We start from the raw sequence: 26,205 nt of genomic DNA, 5'->3' as shown, positions 1-26,205 counted from the left end.
GCTCTGTAGGAGGACTTTATTTTGTTGCCATCATAGGAAACTCCAGGTGCATAAAGGCAAAAATGTGGGCTATGTGTGTGTCTACAGGATTGCAAGGGATCTAAACAAAAAGCAAAGGAAAAGGGGAGGGACTTTCTCAATTACATTACAATCATCATGGCCTTCATTGTTATTTGATTAGCCTTGGTTAGGATGAGGAAGGGAAGGACAAAAAACAAGCAGTGTGACAAAGTGAGAGACACTTGATGACTTTAATCAGAATTGATGGAATGAATTTATTGTTCTATTTTTTTCTCTCTTTCTGAAGCACTGTTGGACATGTTGGTATTCCACCAGAGAGTTCATCTTCATTCTGCGGAAGGAGCAAAGTGTTAGAGGAATGGGTCAGCTTACATATCATAATTTGACTTTGGCTCTTAGAAGGACTGGAAATAAAGTGGGTTAAGCAGCAGAGAATGGCCTGCAGACTGGAGTCACGCAACTGTTAATTGAGCATATTACACAAAAGAAAAAGCAAAGGAGTTGACCAGCATATAGAATCCATGTATAATTTAATGAAAATATAATTATTTAGTGCACATTTAATTTTATGTACATATTTCTTCTCTGACAATTCCACCATCACTATATATTTGGAAAAGCCCTTAACAGGGACACAGGGTAAGAGCAGAGTGGTAGGCAAGAACGGAGCTTATGTCTTCTCTTCCCAAAAATACATGGGCTTGGGCTCCAGCAAGAACGATCTTGCACACTGCTCTTAGGGACATCAGAGGATTCAGAACGAAGATATCTAGGTTCTTCAGATAAACCATAATAATGAGCTACTACTGACACAGAACTGGAAATGACCTGTGGTCAGCAGAGGGTACTGAGAGAAAAGTAACAAGGGACAAGGAGTAGTAGAGACAAGAGACATGAACTAGGACCACACATATAGGAATGGGGTCTGAGGCTGTGATGATAGGAAGGCTATTCTAATGTAGCAAGATAAATGAAGATAATAGTAACTGAGCTGACGATACAGGGACTACTTGGACATTAGATTGAACAATTCAACCTTACCTGAGGGCAAATACAATTTCCATGCAAGTTCAGGGTCTTCTTCACGGATATGCCTGATAAATTTTTGGGAAGCTCGGGGTCCTTTCCCAATAACGAGGTCAATCAAGACTCGAGCCTTATCCATGACTGTGCAATTTTCATATCTCACTTTGTACATCTCCTCCTGGCTAATTACTCCATCTTCTAGTAGGTCATCCAGCAAGGCATTTATTGTACCCTCGCCCACTGAATGGATGAACAAATTCCTCTTCTTCCTCAGGATTTTGTCTATTGGAAACACAAAGATTCCTCAAATAATGAACACAGCAATTCCCTAGCAAAGAAGCAATCATTTTAGTGTTTCCCAAGCAAACGTTCTTCTTCACAGTACATTAGTCTCAAGAAATGATATCATACCTTTGGATCTTGAGGTATCTACTTGACATAATTCTTTCTGATCCTAGCATCACCTACATGTGGTCACTGGGTGACATAGGACACTTGATGTCATGATTTTTCTGTTAACCTCCTGAAAATCAGAATTCATTCTGCTGTAACACACCCCAATTTCTTGAACTCTGAAGGGGGCTGACAGCATGTTCCCTTTGGGAGCAATAGCTGCAATATCCATCCTGCACCCATTCTCACCCTCAGCTAACTCAGACCTCTTCAAATTCAGATAAGACTAGCAAAATCTCAGCAGAAAGCAGTAGTGTCCCAGGGTATTCCTGGCCTTATTTTTCCTTCAAAAAATGCAGCAAAAGGCTGGCTGAGCTTCTTCCCTTCCTTCTTCTCTCCTCCCCTTTCCCCTTCTACTTCAAAGCTGCCCACATATATCATCACCAAGCCTAATGAGAAAGGCAATCCTTTCCCAAACTAATTCCTCCTCAAGACCTCTCCCCTTAGAGTGGGAAAGACTCACCGGCCATGGCTCCTCACGGTGGCGTTGAGTGGACAAGTGAAACAGCAGGCAAGGTGGCCCTATGTTTTTAAGCGGCTTTACAGATTGAGAAATAATGACCACACCTACACATTTTATAATTAAGAAATATTAGTCACCAGCATTCATCTCTACAACTCCTTCATCTTGGAACACTGAGACTATGTATCCATTACGCAATACTTTCTCATTGTTGCCTTCTACCAGCCCCTGGAAACCAACATTGAACTTTCTGTCTCTATGAATTTGACTACTCTAGGTAACTCCTATCAGTCGTATCACACAGTGTTTGCCCTTCGGTGACTGACTTATTTCACTCAGTATAATGTCCTCGAGGTGCATCTATGTTGTAGCATGTGTCACGATTCCTTTTTTTATGGCTTACTAATATTCTATTTTATGTATATAAAACATTTGTTTACCCATTCATCTAACAAGGAATACAGGTTGCTCCCACATTTTAGCTATTGTGAATAATGCTGCCATGAATGTGGGAGTACAAATATGGCTTTGAGACTCTGCTTTCAATTATTTTGGGTATATACCCAGAAATTGAATTTCCAGATAATAGGGTAATGTTATTTTTAATTTTGTGTGGAAGCAATATATTGTTTCCCATAGCAGCTACACCATTTTACATTCCCACATACAATACACAAGCATTCCAATTTCTACACATCCTCAACAGTACTTATTTTTTATTCTTTTGATAGTGGCCATCCTAATGGATATGAGACAAAGATTACATAACTCCTTTCCATTGTGCTTCACTCAAACTCTGGGCTGTCTCCAGACACAAGAAGGGTATGTAATCCTGTGAAACACTTTCGTATTTTGGAATGAAAATGTTTTTTTAATCTAAGTCTCTTTCTCTTTACATGGCTTGATTTTAAGGAAGTCTGTATGACAGAGATTCAGGGCATAGACTCTAAAGTGAAAATAGTTAACATGTTACCTGCTGATCTCCTGCAAGGAACTTAACTGTGCCTCAGTTTTCCCATCTGCCAAATAGGGTTGATGATAACTTCTACCTTATGGTGTTATTGTTAGTAATTAATGAATCATAGAAGTTGTGAAAATATTAATAGTATCTGGCACAAAGGAAATACCTCAATAACTATTATTTCATGTGTCCATGTAATAACCCTAGTTTATCTCATCAATTCATTGAACATAAACACTCAACAGAGTTATTTACTGAGGATCAAACTTCTGTGCCATATACTACTGTAGATGCTAGGGATATAGGAATGACCAAAACAGACAGAATTTCCTGTCCTATTAGAACTTATATTATCACGGGACAGATACCTAGACTCATTAAATGCATACAAACTACTTTATATTAAGAATTCTTCAGCAGTTAAAACATATTCTCAGAAGATTTGAGAAATCATATTTTTTCCACTAATATACTTGTATTAGCTTATACATGTGATAATATTAGGAAGATAGTTAGGATGTCTGGCTCTGTTCAGAACAAGGGTTCCCTTGTTTGGTGCTGTCTTGCGCAATTGCTCCATCTGGGTAGAAAGATAAGGGCAGACACTCCATTTTGGTGTTGCCCCACCCTCAACCCTATCCAGAGCAACTCCTACACCTGGTGAAGGAAGGAATGCTTGGCAATCTGGAAATCCCCCAGCCCAGGGATGATAGGATTTAGAAAGTGAGCTAGAGTAACCTAAGAGTAATTATTTTGCCATTAGCTTGAATCAGCATATTGTGGGTCATCCTCGCAGGTGGGCTTTCTTAAGGGGAGCTCCTTTATACGCAGAGGGAATTTTGAGAACACCTGCTGATCATTTGATAAAATCTCACACCTCCCAACAGCCCACCTCCAGACTGGGCTAATAAAAGGAAACAGTCTGAGAAGAGAGAGAGAAAGTGTCAGAGAGAGACACTGTCAGAGTAAGAGAGTGTGCCTTTCTCTGCCCATGGAGACAGATCAGATTTGTTCTACAAGGAAGAGCTGCTGAGTGTGAAACTGCTTTCTGACTGAGGTAACTCCTTTACATTGGCCCTTCTGGTGATTTTTCAAAGCAGGGAGGCAGAGGACCAGGATAATAGTCTGCACTTGACACTTTCGTGTGTCTGGTCAGTCTTCCGCCAAGAGCACACCAAAACCCAAAGGTAGACTGCCACCACTGATGATGTAATTTGTATATATTTAAAATCTGGGACAGGTGCCACAGTTCATGTTCTCATGAACTCAGGAATACCTAGGGTGCAAGGGAAGTTGGGGTGGGGAGGTCTGTGCCTAGGCACCTGGTAGGAGTGGTCCTCTCTGAAGGAGCAGGGCTCCTCAGACCCAGCTGTTTTCACCAAAACAGTGAAGATCCAGCTTATGCTTTCATTTATCATGTACTATTTCTTTGATTTAAAGCTATTTTCAGTTGGTTCACCATTGTTTTAAAATATTGAGTATATTAAACAAAGCTTCAGTGTGGGGTTACGTCTGACCTGCAGTCCACCTCTTTGCCTCCTGTCTTCTTGGCAAAAAATTGCATTTATTTTCTTGGGAATAGGACCTTCTATCTTGGCTGTATGTTGTAGGAAACTGTGGAGATTTAAACCCATGTTTTCCTTATATTTTCCCTTCCCATTTTCCCAACCAAGTGTTTCTCATACTCTGTGTCTTCTTAACTTAGGGAATATTTGGGGCAGGATAGAAATTAGAGATGGAAAGACACAGTAGGATCTGGAGCAAGAGGAGGACAAAGCACAGAGAGAGTGGAAAGTTGCTGTGGAAATCCAGGGAGAAGACTATTATCCTCATAATATAGTTTCATTCTCATGCACTGGGAAAAGAGGTAGAAGTGTTTGGGTTCCCAGCCAGCCAGGAAAACACACCAGCGTGTGGCAGTACCATGAGATGGTGTCTGACAAAGCTGATGGGCAAGTCACACTTATAGGAGGCAAAACTGTAGGCACCAGACTTCCCAAGTGCAGCCCTGGTTCCCAGTCCTCTTAAAGCCAAGCAGAGAGCTCTTAGATATTGCAGTCCACTGCTGGCTTTAAAAATGAAAATTGAAATTGAATAGAATGAAATGTTACAGAATGGAATGTTACAGATACATGCTATGAAATATGCAATGCTGCAGAATGGGGGGAAAAGATGTGGACTACCTGCCACATTTTCAATTATTTACCATTATTTAACCACTGTATTGAGTGACATAATAGGGATCACTGACCCACTGCATTGTCTAGGAGACAAATTGGAAAAGCAGGTGAGGTTATTTGGACACTTGTGGAAAGCAGAGCACCTGTGAAAAATCACAATTGTTTGACACTGTTGCATATAAAGCCTGTATGACTTAATATGGATTATTTTTCAGGTTTCCAGCTGAATTGATGACTATGGTTAGACAAGCAAATAATCAGTTAATTTTCCTGTATTGAGTAATTCTGTTTTACATTCAGCCTTATGAGATACATTAGAAATAAAATTGAAGCCAGGTGTTCTCAAAGTATACTTTGAAAAAGCATTTTGTAATCCTTTATCACCTTTTGCTTTATGTGCAAAAATACTTTGGGTGCTCCTACATTTTTACCTGAGCTATAAATATAGCATCTGTTATGACATCCTTAAAAAGATCCCCTTCAATATGGGCCATATCTCTACTACTTGTTTTCCCAAACCACATAACAATGCACTAAAAAAGTGAAAATGCCATTTTATATTTAAAATTAATTGATTAGAAATGGTGAGGTTTTCAATCTTTAGATAAACTCCCTAATACTTTTAAACACAAATATATTTTATATTAGATAATGGGTTTGTTTTTGTAGTGGTTTTCTTATGCTTCTTAAGCCCTGCAAATCTCCTTGGGTAGTTGAAATATGGCCTCTTAATACATATCTCAAGAAATTATCATCAAACTATCATTACCACGTGTTTAACATATCAGAAACAAAATGAAACAGGTTATTATACATAATTGGGCTCTACACTGTTTTCATTTTTCTAAGCAATGTTATATATTTATTTTGTCATTAATGAACTTAAAATAGTGGGCAGACAATTCAGACACTTGAAACAGTTAAACAATAATGTACATCAGTAAATGATAAAATGCTTATAAGTGATTTCAATAAAAGTGAAATAAAAGTTTACAGAAAAAGATGAAAATGTCCATGACTATAATGTTTGCGTGTTTGAATGGAAAAGACGAGATTTTGTTTTCTCATTTTTTCTGGGGACCACTCAAGCATATGTGAATCTAGGAAGATTATAAGAAGAGGGTGGGGCTCTTATAATGACTAAAACTGAAATTAGAGAAGTGTGATTTGATTAGCTAAGTCCAAAGGCCAAAACCACTCTCTTTGGCTAGAGACTTGAATTCACAATATTATTTGAATTCAGATATAATGACCATAAAATAAATGAAAGATGGGCTAAATGATAGTGTTTTAAATGGCAAGTGATGACCTGAAAATTTAGACTTTTAGCTCATTTGAGGGTTCTGGAATTTTATTTGCTGCTGACAAGTTAGCTTTGTCATCAGATAATAGTGTGAGTGTAGAGTGTCTGTGACATGGAGGCAGAAAGCCGCCACATGCTAGCTCCACCTGTGTGAACCATAACTCTGAAGAGACCAGATTTTCCAGCTATCCTTCCTCTGTCTACTCTTGGGCATAAACATTCTGAAACAGATCTACTTAATGTATGTTAGTGAGAGCACTAACCAAAAATAAGATTTATTTTCCATTTCCAGAAATGCTTCCCTCTTCCCAGATTTGGAGTCAAATCACCCTTCATTCAATTGTACTTTATTAGTTGTATGAGAAGTTGAATGTGTTAGTTAACCTGTCTAGGCTGAATTTCCTCATCTGTTTCATTACCTCATCTGTATCATTCATATTACTGAGATTTATTGTGAATATTTAGTATAATGTGTTTAAAATCATTGTCTGAATGTAAATGAAAGTGAATGTTATTATATTAGGAATGATCTTGAAGGAAGAAGGTATCCTGGTACCTTACATTGTTTTGTAAAGTGCTTAAAAACTATTCACAATAGCTAAGAAACTGAAATAAATTAATTGTCCATTGATGGATGAATAAATAATGAAACTATGGTATACACAGAAAATGGAATGGAATATATCTCAGTTTTTTAAAAATGTAAATCTTGTCATATGCTTTAACTTGGAGGAACTTTGAGGGCATCTTAATAAGTGAAATAAGCCAGTCACAAAAAGATAAATATGGCATGATTCCACATGAGGTCTCTAAAGTAGAAAAACTTCTAGAAACAAAGTAGACTGGTGGTTGCCAGGGGATGGACTATGAAGAGAAGGGAAGTTGTTGTTCAATGGATATAGAGTTTCACTTTTGTACAAACAAAAAATTCTAGAGATTGTTGTAGGACAATTTACATGTAGTTAACACCATTGTAGAGTACACTTAAAATTGGTTAAGATAATAAATGTTCTGTTATATGCTTTTTTACCCTGTTAAAAAATGAATAGATCTGAGGATTATTCTGGAATATTGAAATAAAACTTCAGTAAATTTGCTCCATTTCTTTATATTCTATCTAATTCTTACCCAGTATTCACATTTTATTTGAAATTTCGTAAAACTAGAAAATGTTCCATAAGACTAGAAGACATTCCCTACTTTCAACCTATCACACTCAAGACTTTCATGTCCACTAAATTAGCATTGTTTAAATTACATTTTGAATACATCTATATATAAAATTTCATAGCATTATTAGTTATTTCATACTTACATAGATAATATTCCCATTTAGATTACCTACACCTATAGACAACTGCAGCCAGGAAGTGCAGCTTACAATGATATTTTTTGTCTTTCATGTTATCTAGTCATAAAATAAATATTAAATAAACACAATAAATGAATAAATAAAATGGAAATTAGGTCTCTATTTCATCATAGGGTGGAAGGTGATATGAATATAGGGTGAGAAACATGACCTCATACTATCTCATGGCAATTCTAGAAAAAGTTTTGCTTTGGGGGCCTCAAAACTATGTGTGTTAAGGAGAATGTTCTCTGTCCTTTTCTTCTCTTCTCCCCCAATTTCATGCTTTGATTATATCACATTTCTAGTCATCTCTTTGCTTTAATTTCTGGAATTTTTCTTGGGGACCAAAATTGCATGTATCTGTGAATTCTGTTGATACCTACATTTTTGGTCCACCATGGACTTCTGGGAAGGCTTTAAGAGATATGTCATGAAATGATTCATGCTATCTTACCTCTCACACTTGGCACTTCATGCTGTATCCTTTTCCATCAACTGGATGAAAGATAACTTGGAATTTGGCAGCTGCATGCTAAAGATTCTAAAACCAAACATGGAAGATTCTTTGTTTCTTGAATCACCTCTTGGAGGAGAGATGGTCAATGTATTGAAACATTCTTTCTGGAATAGCCTTGAATAATAAATACCTGTCTATCATGTTTAAGCTGTCATACATTTTTGAGTTTATTTGTTACATCACACAGTGAAATTTTTAAAGATGCTTCCATCTTCAGTGCATAATTTATTAATTCAGTTATGAATAACTAACTCATGTAAAGTCTAGGTGAGCAAGGACCTTATTTCTCTCGTTCATCCTAGTATTCTCAGCCCATGGAACAGTGCCTTGACGATGGCAAGTGTGCAAAAAATGTTTATCTATAGGATAAATAAATATTGCTACTTTTGACAGGGTCAGTCATTCAACCATATGTTCAACAAACATTAACAAATAGATAATGAGTAAATAGTTATGAATAGTAAATAGTTAATGAATGTATGCCTACTATGAGTCAGATCCTCTGCTACATGGGGATATAGATAGAAATCAGACATACATGTTCATTGTTTGCAATGGAATTTAGAGTCTACTGAGGAGAAGTGATGCATTTATAAAATAAAAATGGAATGAAACTATGGCAGATGAAATGCATGGTACTGTAGGAGCAGGGGTCTAAAATAGGATGGTAACAAGGGGATGGAAAAGCTTTGATACATTTGGTTAAAGAATATAAAAATTTACCACTTTTTGTATGTTGGGGGTACAACAAAAGGATAAGTCTAGGATTAATTGAAAGCTTCTATTTGCAATGCTAAATAGATTGTGGTGCCATTTGTAGATAGGGTAAATTGGAAGAGAAATGGCTTTGGGGGAAGATGATGAGGTTAGCCTTCAGTATGATCAGTTTGAGTTGACTGCAGATGTCCCATAGGACTAGGTGTGGTGGCTCACACTTGTTGTCCTAGCTACTCAGAAGGCTGAGGTGGGAGGGTACCTTGAGGCCAGGAGTTTGAGACCAGCCTGGGTGATATAGCGAGATCCCATCTCTCAAAAACAAAAAACGTTCAATAATGAGCTAAAGACATATGTCAGGAACTCAGAAGAGTGGTTTGGGTTTGAGAATTTTATGTAGGGAAAAGCAGTGTACAGATGAAACTTAAAGCCATGGAAATAGATGAGACAGTTCAAAGAGAGTCTCTGAATAAGGCTTAGAATTAAACCCTAAGAAATCTTCATTGTCCTCTCACCACTGAATTAACTTCACGGATCCGTGGTTAATACCAAAGAAGATGGGTTCCAAAGATGTACTTGCTTTGGAAACACCATTCATTGCTGGTGAGGGAGGAGGCATTGCTGGGAAGCTTTGTATACTATGATCCTTTCTAGAATGGGGTTCTGAGGAAAGATGAACTCTTATTAAAATAGTCACTTAACAATCTTGAAGATTATTTCCCCAAATACACTGGGTATTTGTCACTGTCAATTCTTTTCATAGCCTGGTGGATCATTCATTTCAAGGTGTGACTATCCAGAAACGATGGGATTTGCTGATTCATGTCTTCTAATGAAACTCATTTCTCGAAATGGGCATGTCTTCATGGCTGCACAACTGACTGCCGTGTTATGAGTATTTCCAGTATGAAGCTGTCCAGGTCAGAGCTGCCTAGGCTATGGGGCAAAAAAGGGGAAAAAATATTTAAGGAAAAGGCTTTGCCACTGGGAACCCATCCTTTCAAAGATTTATTACACAAGCAAGTAGTTAAACACTCCTCTTGTTTTCACCCAATAATAGGGTATATAGTTCGAGGACCATGCCTGAGATAAATGAGTGAAATGACTCGAAGGACCATGTTTAGAGTTAAAGGGTGTTTAGAGATCAGAGATCAGAGAAATTGTTCAACTCACAAAGACTTTTACTCTGCTTTCTGGAAAAGGCAGTTAATAGGAATGTCTCCTGCATCTCAGAATCATAGATATTTGTGAAAATCAACAAAATTAATTACAAAGATGGAAAAAAAATTATTCAAAAAATTTTAATAAATATTAGGTATCTAGGATGTTCCAGGGACTATACTTGTCACTGAGATTCAAATAGTAAAAAAAAGAAAAATGACATAATGCCCAATACCCTCATGGAGATATATGTCTGCTTTAGTATAAAAATATTATAGAAATAACCACAGCAAAAATTTTTCAATTTTATTTTCAGCTTTTTCTTTCAGCATAGTACAGTGGTACAAATGTTTAGGTTACATATATTGCCTTTACCTCACCCAAGTCAAATCTTTAAGTGTGTCCATTCCCTGGATGGTGCACATTGCACCCATTAGGTGTGAATATACCCATCCCCTCCTCCCACCTCCCACCTGCCCAACACCTGATGAATGTTACTACTAGATGTGCACATAGGTGTTGATCAGTTAATACCAGTTTTTTTTTTTAAAATTAAAACTTCCTCCAAGCTATGATAGATGTTATGATCAGGAAGTAAATGCCCTTATTTATGCTGTGTATCAATGTTTTGAGAACAGAGGTATTAGAGTCTCAGTGCCCTCTTACTAGCCTTACGGGATTGGGAAAGTCACCTCTGAAGAGTGGAGATAATAATTGTAGTAACTTAAGGTTGCTGTGATGATGAAATGAGAGGGTACTGAATGCTGGCACACAGTAAAGAACCCCCTGAAAGGCAGCAGCTATTGCAAGAGCCAGGTGATCAGAGGCATGTAAGCTGATCAGTGTCCCTGAATGCTTCCATGGAGCAGTGCTGTCTGAATGGAATGTAAATGTTAGGGATGAGCTGAGGAGAAGAGCGCTCTGATAAGAGAAGACAGTGTGATGGGGGAAGTGCAGGAATGGAAATGAGGGAAGAATGTAGACAGAGGACTTAGCACAAGGGTTCCTGAGCTCCTTGAGGAGCCTAAGTAGATAAGCAGGCCATGGAGAGCAAGTTTTGTTGGCCATGTTAAAGGCCAAGACATGAAAGCTATAGATAGGTTTTAGGTGGGGTATGACATGTATTTCTCCCAAAACGTCATACTACGACAATGGTGGCTCCAAAATATTTTTATAAGAGGGGCTTGTTGATGATCATCTGGTTGAGGAAAGTGGAAATCAGCAGAGATAAAGGAATTGTTTTGAACTGTGTTTCCTTGGATTCTACTATTTGGCTTAGATTTATGTTAGCCAGGATGGATTGAGAGCAGTCTGTGTTGAGCCACTCCTGGGCTACAGGGTAGGTAGTAAAGGGGCAGCTTGGAATAAGGGAGTCCTTTATGTCCTTCCTTTCAGGGACCTTCAGGGATATCACTGCTAATTTGTTGCTGCTGCCCAACAAGAATTGCCTATGCCAAGAGCTGCTAATTGGCTTTAATAGCTTTGCTGAAGGAAAGAAGATGCTTGAATCACTCTAATCCTCACATAATTTACATGGACTGGACAGGTTTTTACCATCTTGATTTGACCATTTATAAGTTTTGTACTATACATGGCATTAAAGAAAAATTATTTGTGATCTCTGTAATGTGAGTTACGATTCCTATTCCCTGGACTTGTTATTCTTCACTAGTATCATGATTCTGTGTCTCTGCGAATAAAGGTAGAAATGAAGTCATTATACTTGCCAGCAAATTAATTGCTTCCTAAGTTGTTTGCAAGCTTTGGGCTTAGCCCTTTACAATCTGATTGAGTTCTTTCAAGGACTCTATGTGGATAGTGTTTTTAATTCCCTTTTACATGTGAGGAAATTGTGCCTCAGAAAGGTTAAGATATTCTCCAAGTGATTATAGAGCTTATAACAGACCTGTCTAGACCTCAAACCTGTGAATGCTGAGGGTACTGCCAAACTACCTTCCAAGTGTGATTCCCTCAAAGCAGATTTCTTCAAAGAAACCATCTGATTACATATGAAAGGACCCCTGACCCTAATCTCTGGTTTCTCTAACAAAACTTCCTGTCAGAGGCACATACCTCCTGCCTGGAGAAAAACATTGAAAATCCTCACTTACCGTCTTTGGTGTCATGCTACAATGATTTTTCCCATAATTTATGACTTTTAAAGGGAATGAGATTATGTTTTATTTTAGCTTTATAAAGATGTCATCAAAAGTGCACAAGCCTGAAAAATGCAGTGAATGTTTTGGTCCTAGTTTCTGATACTCCATCCTTTGCTACAACATATGCTAGAAATTTTAAAAATTGTGAAAAACTAACAAAGTAAAAACCTCCTGAGGCTTCTAGAAAATCATACTTCATTATTTAATACTATATACCCAAGGAAAAGACAGGGTAAGCAGAAATAATGGCCATTTTCCTGCTCTGAAGGGTACAAAGCCAGGGTGTGCCATTATGCTCTATTGACCCCACAAATTTTCATTCCTCAGGCAGTAAGACATACCTTGTTGCACTTTGACCATTTGGCCTTGAAAGGCTATGTTTGTTTCATGAACTTTTTTGTAGGGGAAGCTTGATTTCTGGCTATGGAGTATCTGTCCATCTGTCCATCTGTCCATGGTTTTCCCTATTGCTTTCTCAGCAAAGATAATTGTCATAGACCTGGCTCTGAGAAACAACATGACAGCAATACAATGAAGCAATAGTGTTTAAAGCTCTGTAGGAGGACTTTATTTTGTTGCTATCACAGGAAACTCCAGGTGCATAAAGGCAAAAATGTGGGCTATGTGTGTGTCTACAGGATTGCAAGGGAACTAAACAAAAAGCAAAGGAAAAGGGGAGGGACTTTCTCAATTACATTACAATCATCATAGCCTTCAGTGTTACTTGATTAGCCTTGGTTGGGATTAGAAAGTGAAGGACAAAAAACAAGCAATATGACAAAGTGGGAAACATTTTATGACTAATTATTTTTCATGGAAACAATTTATTGTTTTAGTTTTTTTTCTCTTTGTGAAGCACCGTTGGGACTTGTCGGTATTCCACTAGAGAGCTCATCTTCATTCTGTGAAGGAAGCAAGGGGTTAAAGAAATGGGTCAGTTCACATATCATAATTTGAATCTGGCTCTTAGGAGGACTGAATGTAAAGTAGGATAAGCAGCAGAGAATGGGCTGCAGACTGGTGCCACGCAACTATTAATTGAGCATATTACACAAAAGAAAAAGCAAAGGAGTTGACTAGCACGTAGAATCCATGTATAATTTAATGCAAATGTAATTATTTAGTGCGCATTTAATTTTATGTACATATTTCTTCTCTGACAATTCCACCATCACTATATATTTGGAAAAGCACTTAACAGGGACACAGGGTAAGAGCAGAGAGGTAGGCAAGAACGGAGCTTATGTCTTCTCTTCCCAAAAATACATGGGCTTGGGCTCCAGCAAGAGTGATCTTGCACACTGCTCTTAGGGACATCAGAGGATTCAGAACGAAGACATTTAGATTCTTCAGATAAACCATAATAATGAGCTACTACTGACACAGAACTGGAGATGACCTGTGGTCAGCAGAGGGTACTGAGAGAAAAGTAACAAGGGACAAGAAGTAGTAGAGACAAGAGACATGCACTAGTATCACACATATGAGTGTGAGGCTGAGATGATAGGAAGCCTATTGTAAACTGACAGTATAAATGAAGATAATAGTCACTGAGCTCACGATGCAGATACTACTGGACATTAGATTGCTCCAATCTTACCTAAGTGCAAACACAACTTGCTTGCAAGTTCAGGATCTTCTTCACAGAGATGCTTGATAAATTTTTGGGAAGCTCGGGGTCCTTTCCCAATAACGAGGTCAATCAAGACTCGAGCCTTATCCATGACTGTGGAATTTTCATATTTCACTTTGTACATCTCCTCCTGGCTAATTACTTCATCCTCTAATAGATCATCCAGCAAGACATTTATTGTACCCTCGCCCACTGAATGGATGAACAAATTCCTCTTCTTCCTCAGGATTTTGTCTATTGGAAACACAAAGATTCCTCAAATAATGAACACAGTAATACCCCAGGAGATTAGCAATCATTTTAGTCTTTCCCAGGCAAACGTTCTTCTTCACAGGTACATTAGTCTCAAGAAATGATATCATACCTTTGGATCTTGAGGTATCTACTTGACACAATTCTTTCTGATCCTAGCATCACCTACATGTGGTCACTGGGTGACATAGGACACTTGATGTCATGATTTTTCTGTTAACCTCCTGAAAATCAGGATTCATTCTGCTGTAACACACCCCAATTTCTTGAACTCTGAAGGGGGCTGACAGCATGTTCCCTTTGGGAGCAATAGCTGCAATATCCATCCTGTGCCCATTCTCACCCTCAGCTAACTCAGACCTCTTCAAATTCAGATAAGACTAGCAAAATCTCAGCAGAAAGCAGTAGAGTCCCAGGGTATTCCTGGCCTTATTTTTCCTTCAAAAAATGCAGCAAAAGGCTGGCTGAGCTTCTTCCCTTCCTTCTTCTCTCCTCCCCTTTCCCCTTCTACTTCAAAGCTGCTCACATATATCGTCACCAAGCCTAATGAGAAAGGCAATCCTTTCCCAAACTAATTCCTCCTCAAGACCTCTCCCCTTAGAGTGGGAAAGACTCACCGGCCATGGCTCCTCACGGTGGCGTTGGGTGGACAAGTGAAACAGCAGGCAAGGTGGCCCTATGTTTTTAAGCGGCTTTACAGATTGAGAAATAATGACCACACCTACACATTTTATAATTAAGAAATATTAGTCACCAGCATTCATCTCTACAACTCCTTCATCTTGGAACACTGAGACTATGTATCCATTACGCAATACTTTCTCATTGTTGCCTTCTACCAGCCCCTGGAAACCAACATTGAACTTTCTGTCTCTATGAATTTGACTACTCTAGGTAACTCCTATCAGTCGTATCACACAGTGTTTGCCCTTTGGTGACTGACTTATTTCACTCAGTATAATGTCCTCAAGGTTCATCTATGTTGTAGTATGGGTCACAATTCTTTTCTTTTCAAGGCTTCATAATCTATTTTGTGCATGTACAAGATTTTGTTTACCCATTCATTTAACAAGGAAGACAGGCTTTCCCTACCTTTTGCCTATTGTGAATAATGCTGCTATGAATGTGGGAGTACAAATACGGCTTTGAGACTCTGCTTTCAATTATTTTGGATATATACCCAGAAATTGAATTGCCAGGTAATAGGGCAATTTTATTTTTAATTTTGTGTGGAAGCAATATATTGTTTTCCATAGCAGCTACACCATTTTACATTCCCACATACAATACACAAGCGTTCCAATTTCTCCACATCCTTAGCAATACTTCTTATTTTTTATTCTTTTGATAGTGGCCATCCTAATGGATATGAGACGAACTAAGACTGCTTAACTCTTTTCTGCTGTGCTTCACCCAAACTCGGCTGTCTCCAAACACAAGAAGGGTATGTATTCCTGTGAAGCACTTTTGCTTTTGGAATGAAAATGTTTTTTATCTAAGTCTCTTTCTCTTTACATGGCTTGATTTTAAGGAAGTCTGTATGACAGAGATTCAGGGCATAGACTCTGAAGTCAGAATAGTTAACATGTTAACTGCTGATCTCCTGCAAGGAACTTAACTGTGCCTCACTTTTCCCGTCTGCCAAATACAGTTGATGATAACTTCTACCTTATGGTGTTATTGTTAGTAATTAATAAATCATAGAAGTTGTGAAAATATGAATAGTATGTGGCACAAAAGAAATACCTCAATAACTATTATTTCATGTGTCCATGTAATAACCCTAGTTTATCTCATCAATTCATTGAACATAAACACTCAACAGAGTTATTTACTGAGGATCAACCCTCTGTGCCAGATACTACTATAGATGCTAGGGATATAGGAATGACCAAAACAGACAGAATTTCCTGTCCTATTAGAACTTATATTATCACGGGAAAGATACCTAGACCCATTAAATGCATACAAACTACTTTATATTAAGAATTCTTCAGCAGTTAAAACCATATTCTCAGCAGATTTGAGAAATCATATTTTTCACTAATATACTTGTATTAGCTTATACACATGATAATAATAGGAAGATAGTTAGGATGTCTGGCTCTGTTCAGAACAAGGGTTCCCTTGTTTGGTGCTGTCTTGAGCAATTGCTCCATCTAGATCTAGGTAGAAAGATAAGGGCGGACACTCCATTTTGGTGTTGCCCCACCCTCAACCCTATCCAGAGCAACTCCTACACCTGGTGAAGGAGGGAATGCTTGGCAATCTGGAAATCCCCCAGCCCAGGCATAATAGGATTTAGAAAGTGAGCTAGAGTAACCTAAGAGTAATTATTATGGCAGTAGCTTGAATCAGTGCATTGTGGGTCATCCTCCCAGGTGGGCTTTCTTGAAGGGAGCTCATATATATGCAGATAGAATTTTGAGAACACCTATTGGTCATGTGATAACATCCCACACCTCTAGAGAGAGCCCACCTCCAGACTGGGCTAATAAAAGGAAACAATCTGAGGGGAGAGAGAGAGTGTGAGAGAGAGAGAGAGACTGTGTCAGCGAGAGAGACTGTCAGAGTCAGAGAGAGTGTGTTTCTCTGCTCATGGAGACAGACCAGTTTTGTTCCACAACGAGGAGCTGCTAGTGTGAAACTGCTGTCTGACTGAGGTAATTACTTTGCATTGGCCCTTCTGGTGATTTTTCCATGCAGGGAGGCAGAGGACCAGGATAATAGTCTGCACTTGACACTTCCGTGTGTCTGGTCAGTCTTTGGCCAAGAGCACACTAAGACCCAAAGGTAGACTGCCACCATTGACGATGTAATTTGATATGTATTTAAAATCTAGGCCAGGTGCCACAGTTCAGTTTCCCATGAACCCAGGAATACATAGGGAGCTAGGGAAGTTGGGGTGGGGAGGTCTGTACCTACCTGATAGGAGTAGTCCTCTCTGAGAGAGTAGGACTCCTCGGACTGAGCTGTTTTTGCCAAAGCAAGTGAAGATTCAGCTTACTCATTAATTTTGTGTGTACTATTTCTTTCATTTAAAGCTATTTTCAATTGGTTCACCGTTGTTTTAAAATACTGAGCATATTAAACAAAGCTTGTGTGTGGGTTACATTTGACCTACAGTCCACATATTTGCCTTTTGTGTTCTTGGCAAAAAAAATTGCATTTATTTTCTTGGGAATAGGACCTTCTATCTTGGCTGTGTGTTGTCAGAAATTTTGGAGATTTTAACTTATGTTTCCCTTATTTTTTTCCCTTCCCATTTTCCCAACCAAGATTTTCTCATACTCTGCGTCTTCTTAACTTAGGGAATATTTGGGGCAGGATAGAAATTAGAGATGGACAGACACACTAGGATCTGGAGCAAGAGGAGGACAAAGCATATAGCAAGTGGCAAGTTGCTGTGGAAATTCAGGGAAAAGACTATTATTCTCATAATATAGTTTCTATTCTCATGCACTGGGAAAAGAGGTAGAAGTGTTTGGGTTCCCAGCCAGCCAGGAAAACACACCAGTGTGTGGCAGTACCATGAGATGGTGTCAGACAAAGCTGATGGCCAAGTCATACTTCTAGGAAGCAAAACTGTAGGCACCAGACTTCCCAGGTGCAGCCCTGGTTCCCAGTCCTCTTAAAGCCAAGCAGAGAGCTCTTAGATATTGCAGTCCACTGCTGGCTTTAAAAATGAAAATTGAAATTGAATAAAATGAAATGTTACAGAATGGAATGTTACAAATATATGCTGTGAAATGGAATGCTATGAAATGGTTAGTAATCCAGTGCTGCAGAATGGGGGGAAACGTTATGGACTACTTGCCACATTTTCAGTTATTTACCATTATTTAACCACTGTATTGAGGTGACATAATAGGGATCACTGACCCACTGCATTGTCTAGGAGACAAAAGGGAAAAGCAGATGAGGTTATTGGGACACTTGTGGAAACCTAAGCACCTGTGAAAAATCACAATTGTTTGACACTGTTGCATGTAAGGCCTGTATGACTTAATATGGATTATTTTTGGCTGAATTGATGACTATGGTTAGACAAGCAAATAGTCAGTTAATTTTCCTGTATTGAGTAATTCTGTTTTACATTCAGCCTTATGAGATACTTTAGAAATAAAATTGAAGCCAGTTGTTCTCAAAGTATACTTTGAAAAAGCATTTAGTAATCCTTTATCACCTTTTGCTTTATGTGCAAAAATACTTTGGGTGCTCCTACATTTTTACCTGAGCTATGAATGTAGCATCTGTTATGACATCCTTAAAAAGATCCCCTTCAATATGGGCCGTATCTCTACTACTTGTTTTCCCAAACCACATAACAATGCACTAAAAAATTGAAAATGCCATTTTATATTTAAAATTAATCGGTAAGAAATGATGAGGTTTTTTAGTCTTTAAATTCCCTAATACTTGTAAACTCACATACATATTATATTAAGTAATGGGTTTGTTTTTACAGTGGTTTTCTTATGCATGTTAAGGCCTGCAAATCTCCTTGGATAGTTGAAATATGGCCTCTTAATACATATCTCAAGAAATTATCATCAAACTATCATTAGCACATGTTTAACATATAAGAAACAAAATGAAATATGTTATTATACATATTTGGGCCAAACAGTATTTTAATTTTTCTAGATAATGCTATGTATTTATTTTGTCATTAATGAACTTAAAATAGTGGGCAGACAATTCAGACACTTTAAACAGTTAAATAATAATGCACATCAGTAAATGATAAAATACTTATGAGTGATTTCAATAAAAGTGAAATAAAAGTTTACAGAAAAAGATGAAAATGTCAGTGACTATAATGTTTGAATGTTTGAGTGGAAAGGACAGGATTTTGTTTTCTCATTTTTTCTGGGGACCACTCAAGCATATGTGAATCTGGAAGGACTCCAAGAAGAGGATTGGGCTCTTATAATGACTAAAACTGAAATTAGAGAAGTGTGATTTGATTACCTAAGTCCAAAAGACCAAAACCACCCTCTTTGGCTAGAGACTTGAATTCAGAATATTATTTGAATACAGATATAATGACAATAAAATAAATGAATGATGGGCTAAATGATAGATAGTGTTTTAAATGACAAGTGATGACTTGAAAATTTAGATCTTGGCTCATGTCAGGATTCTGGAATTTTGTTTGCTGCTGACAATTTAGCTTTGTCATCAGATAATAGTGTAGGTGTAGAGTATCTGTGACATGGAGGCAGAAAGCCCCTAAATGCTAGCTCCACCTCTGTGATTCATAACTCTTGGAAGAGACCAGATTTTCCAGCTTTCCTTCCTCTGTATATTCTTGGGTGTACACATTCTGAAACAGATCTACTGAATAGATGTTAGTGAGAGCACTAACCAAAAATAAGATTTATTTACCTTTTCCAGAAATGCTTCCCTCTTACCAGATTTGGAGTCAAATCACCCTTCATTCAACTGTACTTTTTTATGAGATGTAGAATGAATTAGTTAACCTGTCTAGGCTCAGTTTCTTCATCTATTCCATTACCTCATCTGTATCACTCATATTACTGAGATTTATTGTGAATATTTAGCATAATCTATATAAAATCATCGTCTGAACGTAAGTGAAAGTGAATGTTATTATATTAGGAATGATTTTAAAGGAAGAAGGTATCCTGGTATCTTACATTGTTTTGTAAAGTCCTTGTAAATTTCTCTATGTTAAGCAAGACAAAATATATCTCCATTTTATTATGAATACTACCAAGTATCAGTGATTCAGAGACCTGCCTGGCACAAGTGCGCCCTCACTCAGTCTTGGGCTTTGTGTGGTGTGCTACTTGCTTCCCATACTAGCACTGTGGGAGGATATATGGAGAACATCATCAGGGAAGATAGGATTCCAACCCTGCCCTTAAGGATTTTAAAATAATTTGGGGCTGGTATGGCATAAGCATAGGAAGAGATTGTATAACAGTACAGGATAACCTAGACTAAACATTCTATAGGGTATCAGAAGTGGGAGAATAAAAACAATCTGAAGCAAACAGGAAGATTTCATACAGGTAACTGAAAATGTTCCCAGACTCTGTCAGGTGAAGGTGTTTAGATAAGAACTAGAAATTAATGATTTGCTGATAGCTTGTCCTGCTCTGGGTACTATAATGGGTTGTTTTACTAGCCAAGCAGCACTGGGAAAATAAAATCTGCACCCTACCCAGATTTGCAGATAAGAAAATTGAGGCTTCCAGAAAACAAACCTCTTACCCAAGATTATAGAATCAGAGAACATGTGAAGTGAGATTTTATTATTTAAGTACAAAGACCATAACTATGTATCTGTACAGAGCAGAGGTGAGAGATCAGGACAATTCAGACACTGGAAATAATAGGAACAAAATCAGGAGGTGAGAATCACGTGAGCGAGGGAAGGAACATAAAGACTTGGCTGGAGCAGGAGCCCATTTTACTAAATAAAGTATCACAAGAATGGAAAAATAAGCACCACATGTACTCACCATCAAATTGGTATTAATTGATCAACACTTATGTGCACATATAGCAGTAGCATTCATCGAGTGTTGGGCAGGTGGGAGGGGAGGAGGGGATGGGTATATACACACCTAATGGGTGCAGTGTACACTGTCTGGGGGATGGACCTCCTTGCAGCTCTGACTCAGGGAAGGGAAAAGGCAATACATGTAACCTAGACATTTGTACCCCCATAATATGCTGAAATACAAAAAAGAATGTTTGGAAATAGTGGGGAATAAATATTGAGACACTGGATCCAAATTAAGGATTATGACAATCACTGTGAATGTGGAATTCAAAAAGTAATTGTGAACCAGTGCTGCTTCTTGAGTACAATGGTCACATTTTATCTTACTGAAATGGCTACATTGAGTGTTTCATGTTTGCTACATATTGAAAAATTTGTTTGATCCATGCTTAACCTCACAATACAGTTTTTTGAAAATATGAGTCACTCCAGAGAGACTGTATCAAAATTTTCAAGGAAGAGGCTTGGGTTGTTGTATATCTATAATGCTTCAGGGAAGTTTTGATATATACCCTTGGTTGAAAATTGCTGTCTTGGCATTTATTTCTCCTTCATGCTTCACAAAATCCAGATGTTAATATTCGACAATCTTTGAGCAATTGCTGGTACCTCAAAGAGCAGGAGCTTGTTCTAAGTGGTAAGGGCATTAGAGCCAGGAAACGGGAAGGGAATATCTGGTACTTGTGTTTACTAGGAAGAAAGGCTACAGAGTATGGAGACAGGGTGGGGCAAGAGTGAAATTGTCTAGATTGGCAGACAGCCAGGAGGTATGAGGGTCTTTCAGAGGCTGATTTCTATAGTGGGATTGCTGGGAGAGGCTCAAGTGTGAAACCTCAGCAAGGGACTTGCTCTAAGCCAAAATCCTTGAGAGGTAATGAATCTGAATGCTCATGAATCTGCTGTGTCACTTGGCTATTGGCAGCAATAAAAATAAATACACTCTGGAGAAAAGTTTCCCTAGCTATGCCCACTGAAATATTAAGAATATATTCACAGATGAATAACAAAAACACAATAGAAAACAAGCTTACTATGAATGGAAGTCAGCAGAAACTAGAAACCATAAGTTTAGATGACAGAATTTGCAGAATTTGCAAATATTCAGGTAAAGAATATATGCGATCTATGCAGGAAATGTCAAAATGAATTCATGAAGACAGAAATACATGAACATTATAAGCAATTACTTTTAAATAGATTTTTAGAAATTGGAACTTATGAAAATACAAACTGAAATCATTGAAATTAAGATTCCAAGAACAGGTTTGAGAGAATTGGTGAACTGAAAGATAAATGTAAACAAGTTATGACTCCAGATTAGTTCTTTTTGTTTAAGATTGCTTGGGCTGTTCGGGTTCCTTTTGGGTTCCAAACAAAGTGTAGAATTATATTTTCTAGATCTGTGTAATATGGTGTTGGTACTTTACAGAGGATTGTGTTGAATCTGTAAATCGCTTTGGACAGGATGGACATTTTAAAAATGTTGATTCTGCTGGTCCATGAGAATGAAATGTTTTTCCATTTGTTTGTGTTGTCTGAGATGTCTTTCATCGGTGTTTTGTAGTCCCTATTGTAGTGGTCTTTCATTTTCTTGGTTATTCCTAGGTATTTTATCTTCTTTATAGCTATTGTGAATGGTATTGAGTCTTTGATTTGACTCTCAGCTTGACTGTTATTGGTATATAGTACACGGATTTGTGTAACATTGATTTTATAACTTGAGACTTTTCTGAATTTATTTATCAATTCTAGGAGTCCTTTGGTGGAGTCTTTGGGATTTTCTAGATACAAGATCGTATCATCAGCAAAAACAAATACTTTGACCTCTTCTTTTCTGATTAGGATACCCTTTATTTCTTTCCCTTGCCTGATTTCTCTGGCTAGAAATTCCAGTACTATCTTAAATAGAAGTGGTGACAGTAAGCTCCCTTGTCTTGTTTCTTGTTCCAGTTCTTAGGGGGAATGATTTCAACTTTTCCCCACTCAGTGTGATGTTGCCTGTGGGTCTGTCACACATGGATTTTATAATTTGAAGTGTGTTCCTCATATACCTACTTTGTTGAAGGTTTTTTATCATGAAAGGGTGCTGGATTTTATCGATTTTTTTCTGCATCTATTGAGATGATCATGTGGTCTTTGTTTTTTATTCTGTTTACATGGTGAAGCATGTTTATTGATTTGCATATATTCAGCCATTCTTGCATCCCTGGGATGAAACTTGATCGTAATGAATTATTTTTTTGATGAGCTGTCGAATTTGGTTTGCTAGTATTTTATTGAGCATTTTTCCATCTATATTTATAAGGGATATTGGTTTGTAGTTTTCTTTTTTAGTTGTGTCCTTTGCTGATTTTGGTATCAAGGTGATACTGGATTCATTGAATGAGTTAATGAGGATTCACTCCTCCTTCATGTTATGGAACAATTTCTGTAGAACTAGTACCAGTTCTTTGTACATCTGAGTTTGGCTGTGAATCCATCTAGTCCAGGGCTTTTTCATGTTGGTATATTTTTTTGGTTCTGCTTCATTCTCACTGCTCATTATTGGTCTGTTCAGGATGGCTATTTCTTCCTGATTCAGGCTTTGGAGGTTATGTATTGCCATGAATTTATCCATTTCCTCTACATTTTCTAATTTGTGTGTGTAGAGATTTTCTTGGTATTCATGGATGATATTTTGTATTTTTGTGATATCAATTGTAATGTATTCTTTTTCATATCTGATTGAGCTTATTTGGGTCCTTTCTGTTCTATTTCTAGCTAGATGTCTATCAGTTTTGTTTATCTTTTCAAAGAACCAATTTTTGTTTTGTTGTCTTGACATGTCTCTGCTGAGAGATCTGCTGTTAGTCTGATGGGTTTTCCCTTGTAAGCAATTTGTTGCTTTCATCTCATAGCTTGTAGGATTTTCTCCTTCACTGTGAGTTTAGTCAGGCTGATGACTATATATCTTCATGATGTCCTATTTGCTATGAATCTTCTAGATGTTCAATGATCATCTCGTGTCTGGATATCTAAATCTGTAATGATATCAGTGAAGTTTTCCTCTATTATTCTCTCAAAGAGGTTTTCCATGCTTATTGCTTTTTTTTCTCCCTCAGGGACACCTATAATTCTTATATTACTTTGCTTTATATAATCCCATACTTCTTTCAGTGATTTTATATTCTTCATGTTCTTTTTCTGCATTTTTTACTGACTGGGTTACTTCAAACCCTTTTCTTCAAGCTCTGAAATTCTTTATTTTGCTTCATCTAGTTTGTTGTTAAATCTCTATGATATATTTTGAAATTCTCTATATGATGCCCTCATTTCTTTAAGTTCTGTTCTCTCTTTTCTAATGTTATCTATCTCTTTAGTAAATTTTTTATTCATGTACTGAATTTTTCATTTCTTTTATATGGTTTTCTACCATCTTCTCAGTTCCATTCATCTTACTTGCCATTCACAATCTGAATTCCATATCTACCATTTCAACAATTTCCTTTTGGTTGGAATTAATTACTGGAGAGTTATTATGATCCTTTGAGGGTATCAAGACAGCCTGTTTTTTCATGTTGTTGGATTTTTATGCTGCTGATTTCTCATCTGGGGCCACTTATCTCAGCTCAAAACAGATAGCAGAAATGGTACACCTGTTCTCCTCTGCTGAGACCTCTGTTACTCAGTAAAGATAGAAATGGGTACCTGGACGGTGTGTTCGGGTTCTACTCTGGAAACTTGACCAGGTAAGAGAAGGGCAGATACACTCTCTGCCTTAATGCTGCTGCTCTGCTATAGCTCTCCTATTTCTCTGTGATTGTCGTTAGGCTACTGTGGTAGGGCTGGCCTCTGGTGCTAGGTGCACACACAATATAAAGCTTGCCAGCAGGACTGGGTATGCTCACTGGATGGATGAGATCCACTGGGCACAGAGTGCACATATTCAGGCCTGGGCAGACAAGCTGTCAGGCATATGGTCTGGGAAAGGTCTGTGCAAGGTGTGGTGTAGGATGCATAGAGGGTGCCTGTGCAAGATGGGGTGGAGAGGGGCCTCTGGTATGTATACCTCCCAGATCCAAAAGCTATAGCTGTACTACCTTTTGTCCCACTGGGAGTCTTTCAGACAGCAGCAGTGGTAATAGCTATCCAGCTGCCCCAGCAGACATCAGTGGGTGCTCAGGGCTACAGGCATACGCTACACTCCGGTCCTTCAGGAAGTCCTGTTGAGACATACGTAACCTAAACATTTATACCCCTATAATACGCAGAAATAAAAATAAATAAGTCTATCATGTTGCTCCTTTTTTAAAATTTGTACTATATTTTTCCTACTCTTTTCAGTTTTTCTGCTTTGTCTTGGGCCATTATTATAATAACGCTTTTTGTTCTTTGTTGGCTTGTTAGGTATAATTCATAATATTTTATTTTGGTGGTTAATTCATTGTTCATGTATACAACTTTAACTTGTGGCACAATAACTTGATTGCACTGGAAGTGTTATTATACCACTTACCTCTAGTGTAGGAACATCATGATTGTAGAATTCCATTTCTCTCCTCCCAAAATTTACTTCATTGTCATAGTAATATATTTCACTTGCACATATGTTATACTACTGACACTACATTGTTAATATTTTTGTTCAGTCAATTTTCTTTTAAAGAGAGTTTTGTGTACATACATATGTTTATATATTCATCCATGTGGTTGTTATTTCAGCCCACTGTTGCTTTCTTTTTTGTTGTATTCTTTTTCTGCTCCTAGTGTTTCATCTTTGAATTACTAGTTTTTTTCTTCTACATTATCTAATCTGCTATAGATCCTATCTAGTGTATTTTTCATCTTACATATTCTAGTTTTCATAACTCAAAATTCAATTCAGATCTTTTTATATCTTCCATTACTCTGCTTAACTATTTGAACATATAGAACACAGTTACAAAAACTATTTATCATCCTTTTCTGCTAATCATAACATTTATGTCAGTTCTGAATCAGCTTTTGTTGATTGGTTATTCTGCTAATAATGAATATTATTTTTTATGATTTTTTGCATGCCTGACTTTTTTATTGTATGGATGTCAAATACTTTTAATTTTACATTTTCAAGAGTTGAATATTTTTGTATTCATATATGATGCATATTTTATATGTATATACATTATATATGTGTGTGTGTGTGTGTGTGTGTGTGTGTGTGTGTGTGTGTATCCTTGTGCTTTGTTCTTGGGTGTAGTAAGTCATTTGGGAACAGTTTGGTCCTTTTGGATCTTGCTTTTAAGATTTGTTAGGAATGACCAGAGTATTGTTTATCCTTGGGCTCTTTATTCCCTATAACTTAGGCAAAACCCTTCTGAGTGCTCTGCAGGTAAATTATGAGATTTTTTCCCAGCCTCACTGGTGGGAATAAACACTCTGGTATTGTTTCCTTCAGTTGTTTAGGGTAGTTCTTTTCCGTGATGCAAGTAGTTTCTTCATACACATCGTG

At 37.6% G+C, this 26,205-nt stretch overlaps 2 protein-coding genes across 2 annotated transcripts; both read right to left on the bottom strand.

Moving 5' to 3' along the window:
• Positions 1 to 330: 330 nt before the first annotated feature.
• LOC123641986 (caspase recruitment domain-containing protein 18-like) lies at positions 331 to 1,672 on the bottom strand. Its single transcript, XM_045556924.1, has 3 exons — positions 1,516 to 1,672; positions 1,063 to 1,329; positions 331 to 352 (listed from the first exon to the last, which is right to left on the bottom strand). Exons 1-3 carry the CDS (start codon positions 1,670 to 1,672, stop codon positions 348 to 350), a joined length of 429 nt encoding a protein of 142 aa, XP_045412880.1. The 3' UTR covers positions 331 to 347.
• An 11,447-nt stretch (positions 1,673 to 13,119) lies between these two features.
• LOC123641985 (caspase recruitment domain-containing protein 18-like) lies at positions 13,120 to 14,523 on the bottom strand. Its single transcript, XM_045556923.1, has 3 exons — positions 14,367 to 14,523; positions 13,913 to 14,179; positions 13,120 to 13,214 (listed from the first exon to the last, which is right to left on the bottom strand). Exons 1-3 carry the CDS (start codon positions 14,521 to 14,523, stop codon positions 13,210 to 13,212), a joined length of 429 nt encoding a protein of 142 aa, XP_045412879.1. The 3' UTR covers positions 13,120 to 13,209.
• Between the last annotated feature and the right edge of the window lie 11,682 nt (positions 14,524 to 26,205).

Source organism: Lemur catta, chromosome 7, assembly GCF_020740605.2.
Source record: "Lemur catta isolate mLemCat1 chromosome 7, mLemCat1.pri, whole genome shotgun sequence".
NCBI classification, from domain to species: Eukaryota; Metazoa; Chordata; class Mammalia; order Primates; family Lemuridae; genus Lemur; species Lemur catta.
Note: the sequence above shows the minus strand (reverse complement) of the source record. Positions and strands in the feature narration are given on the sequence as shown.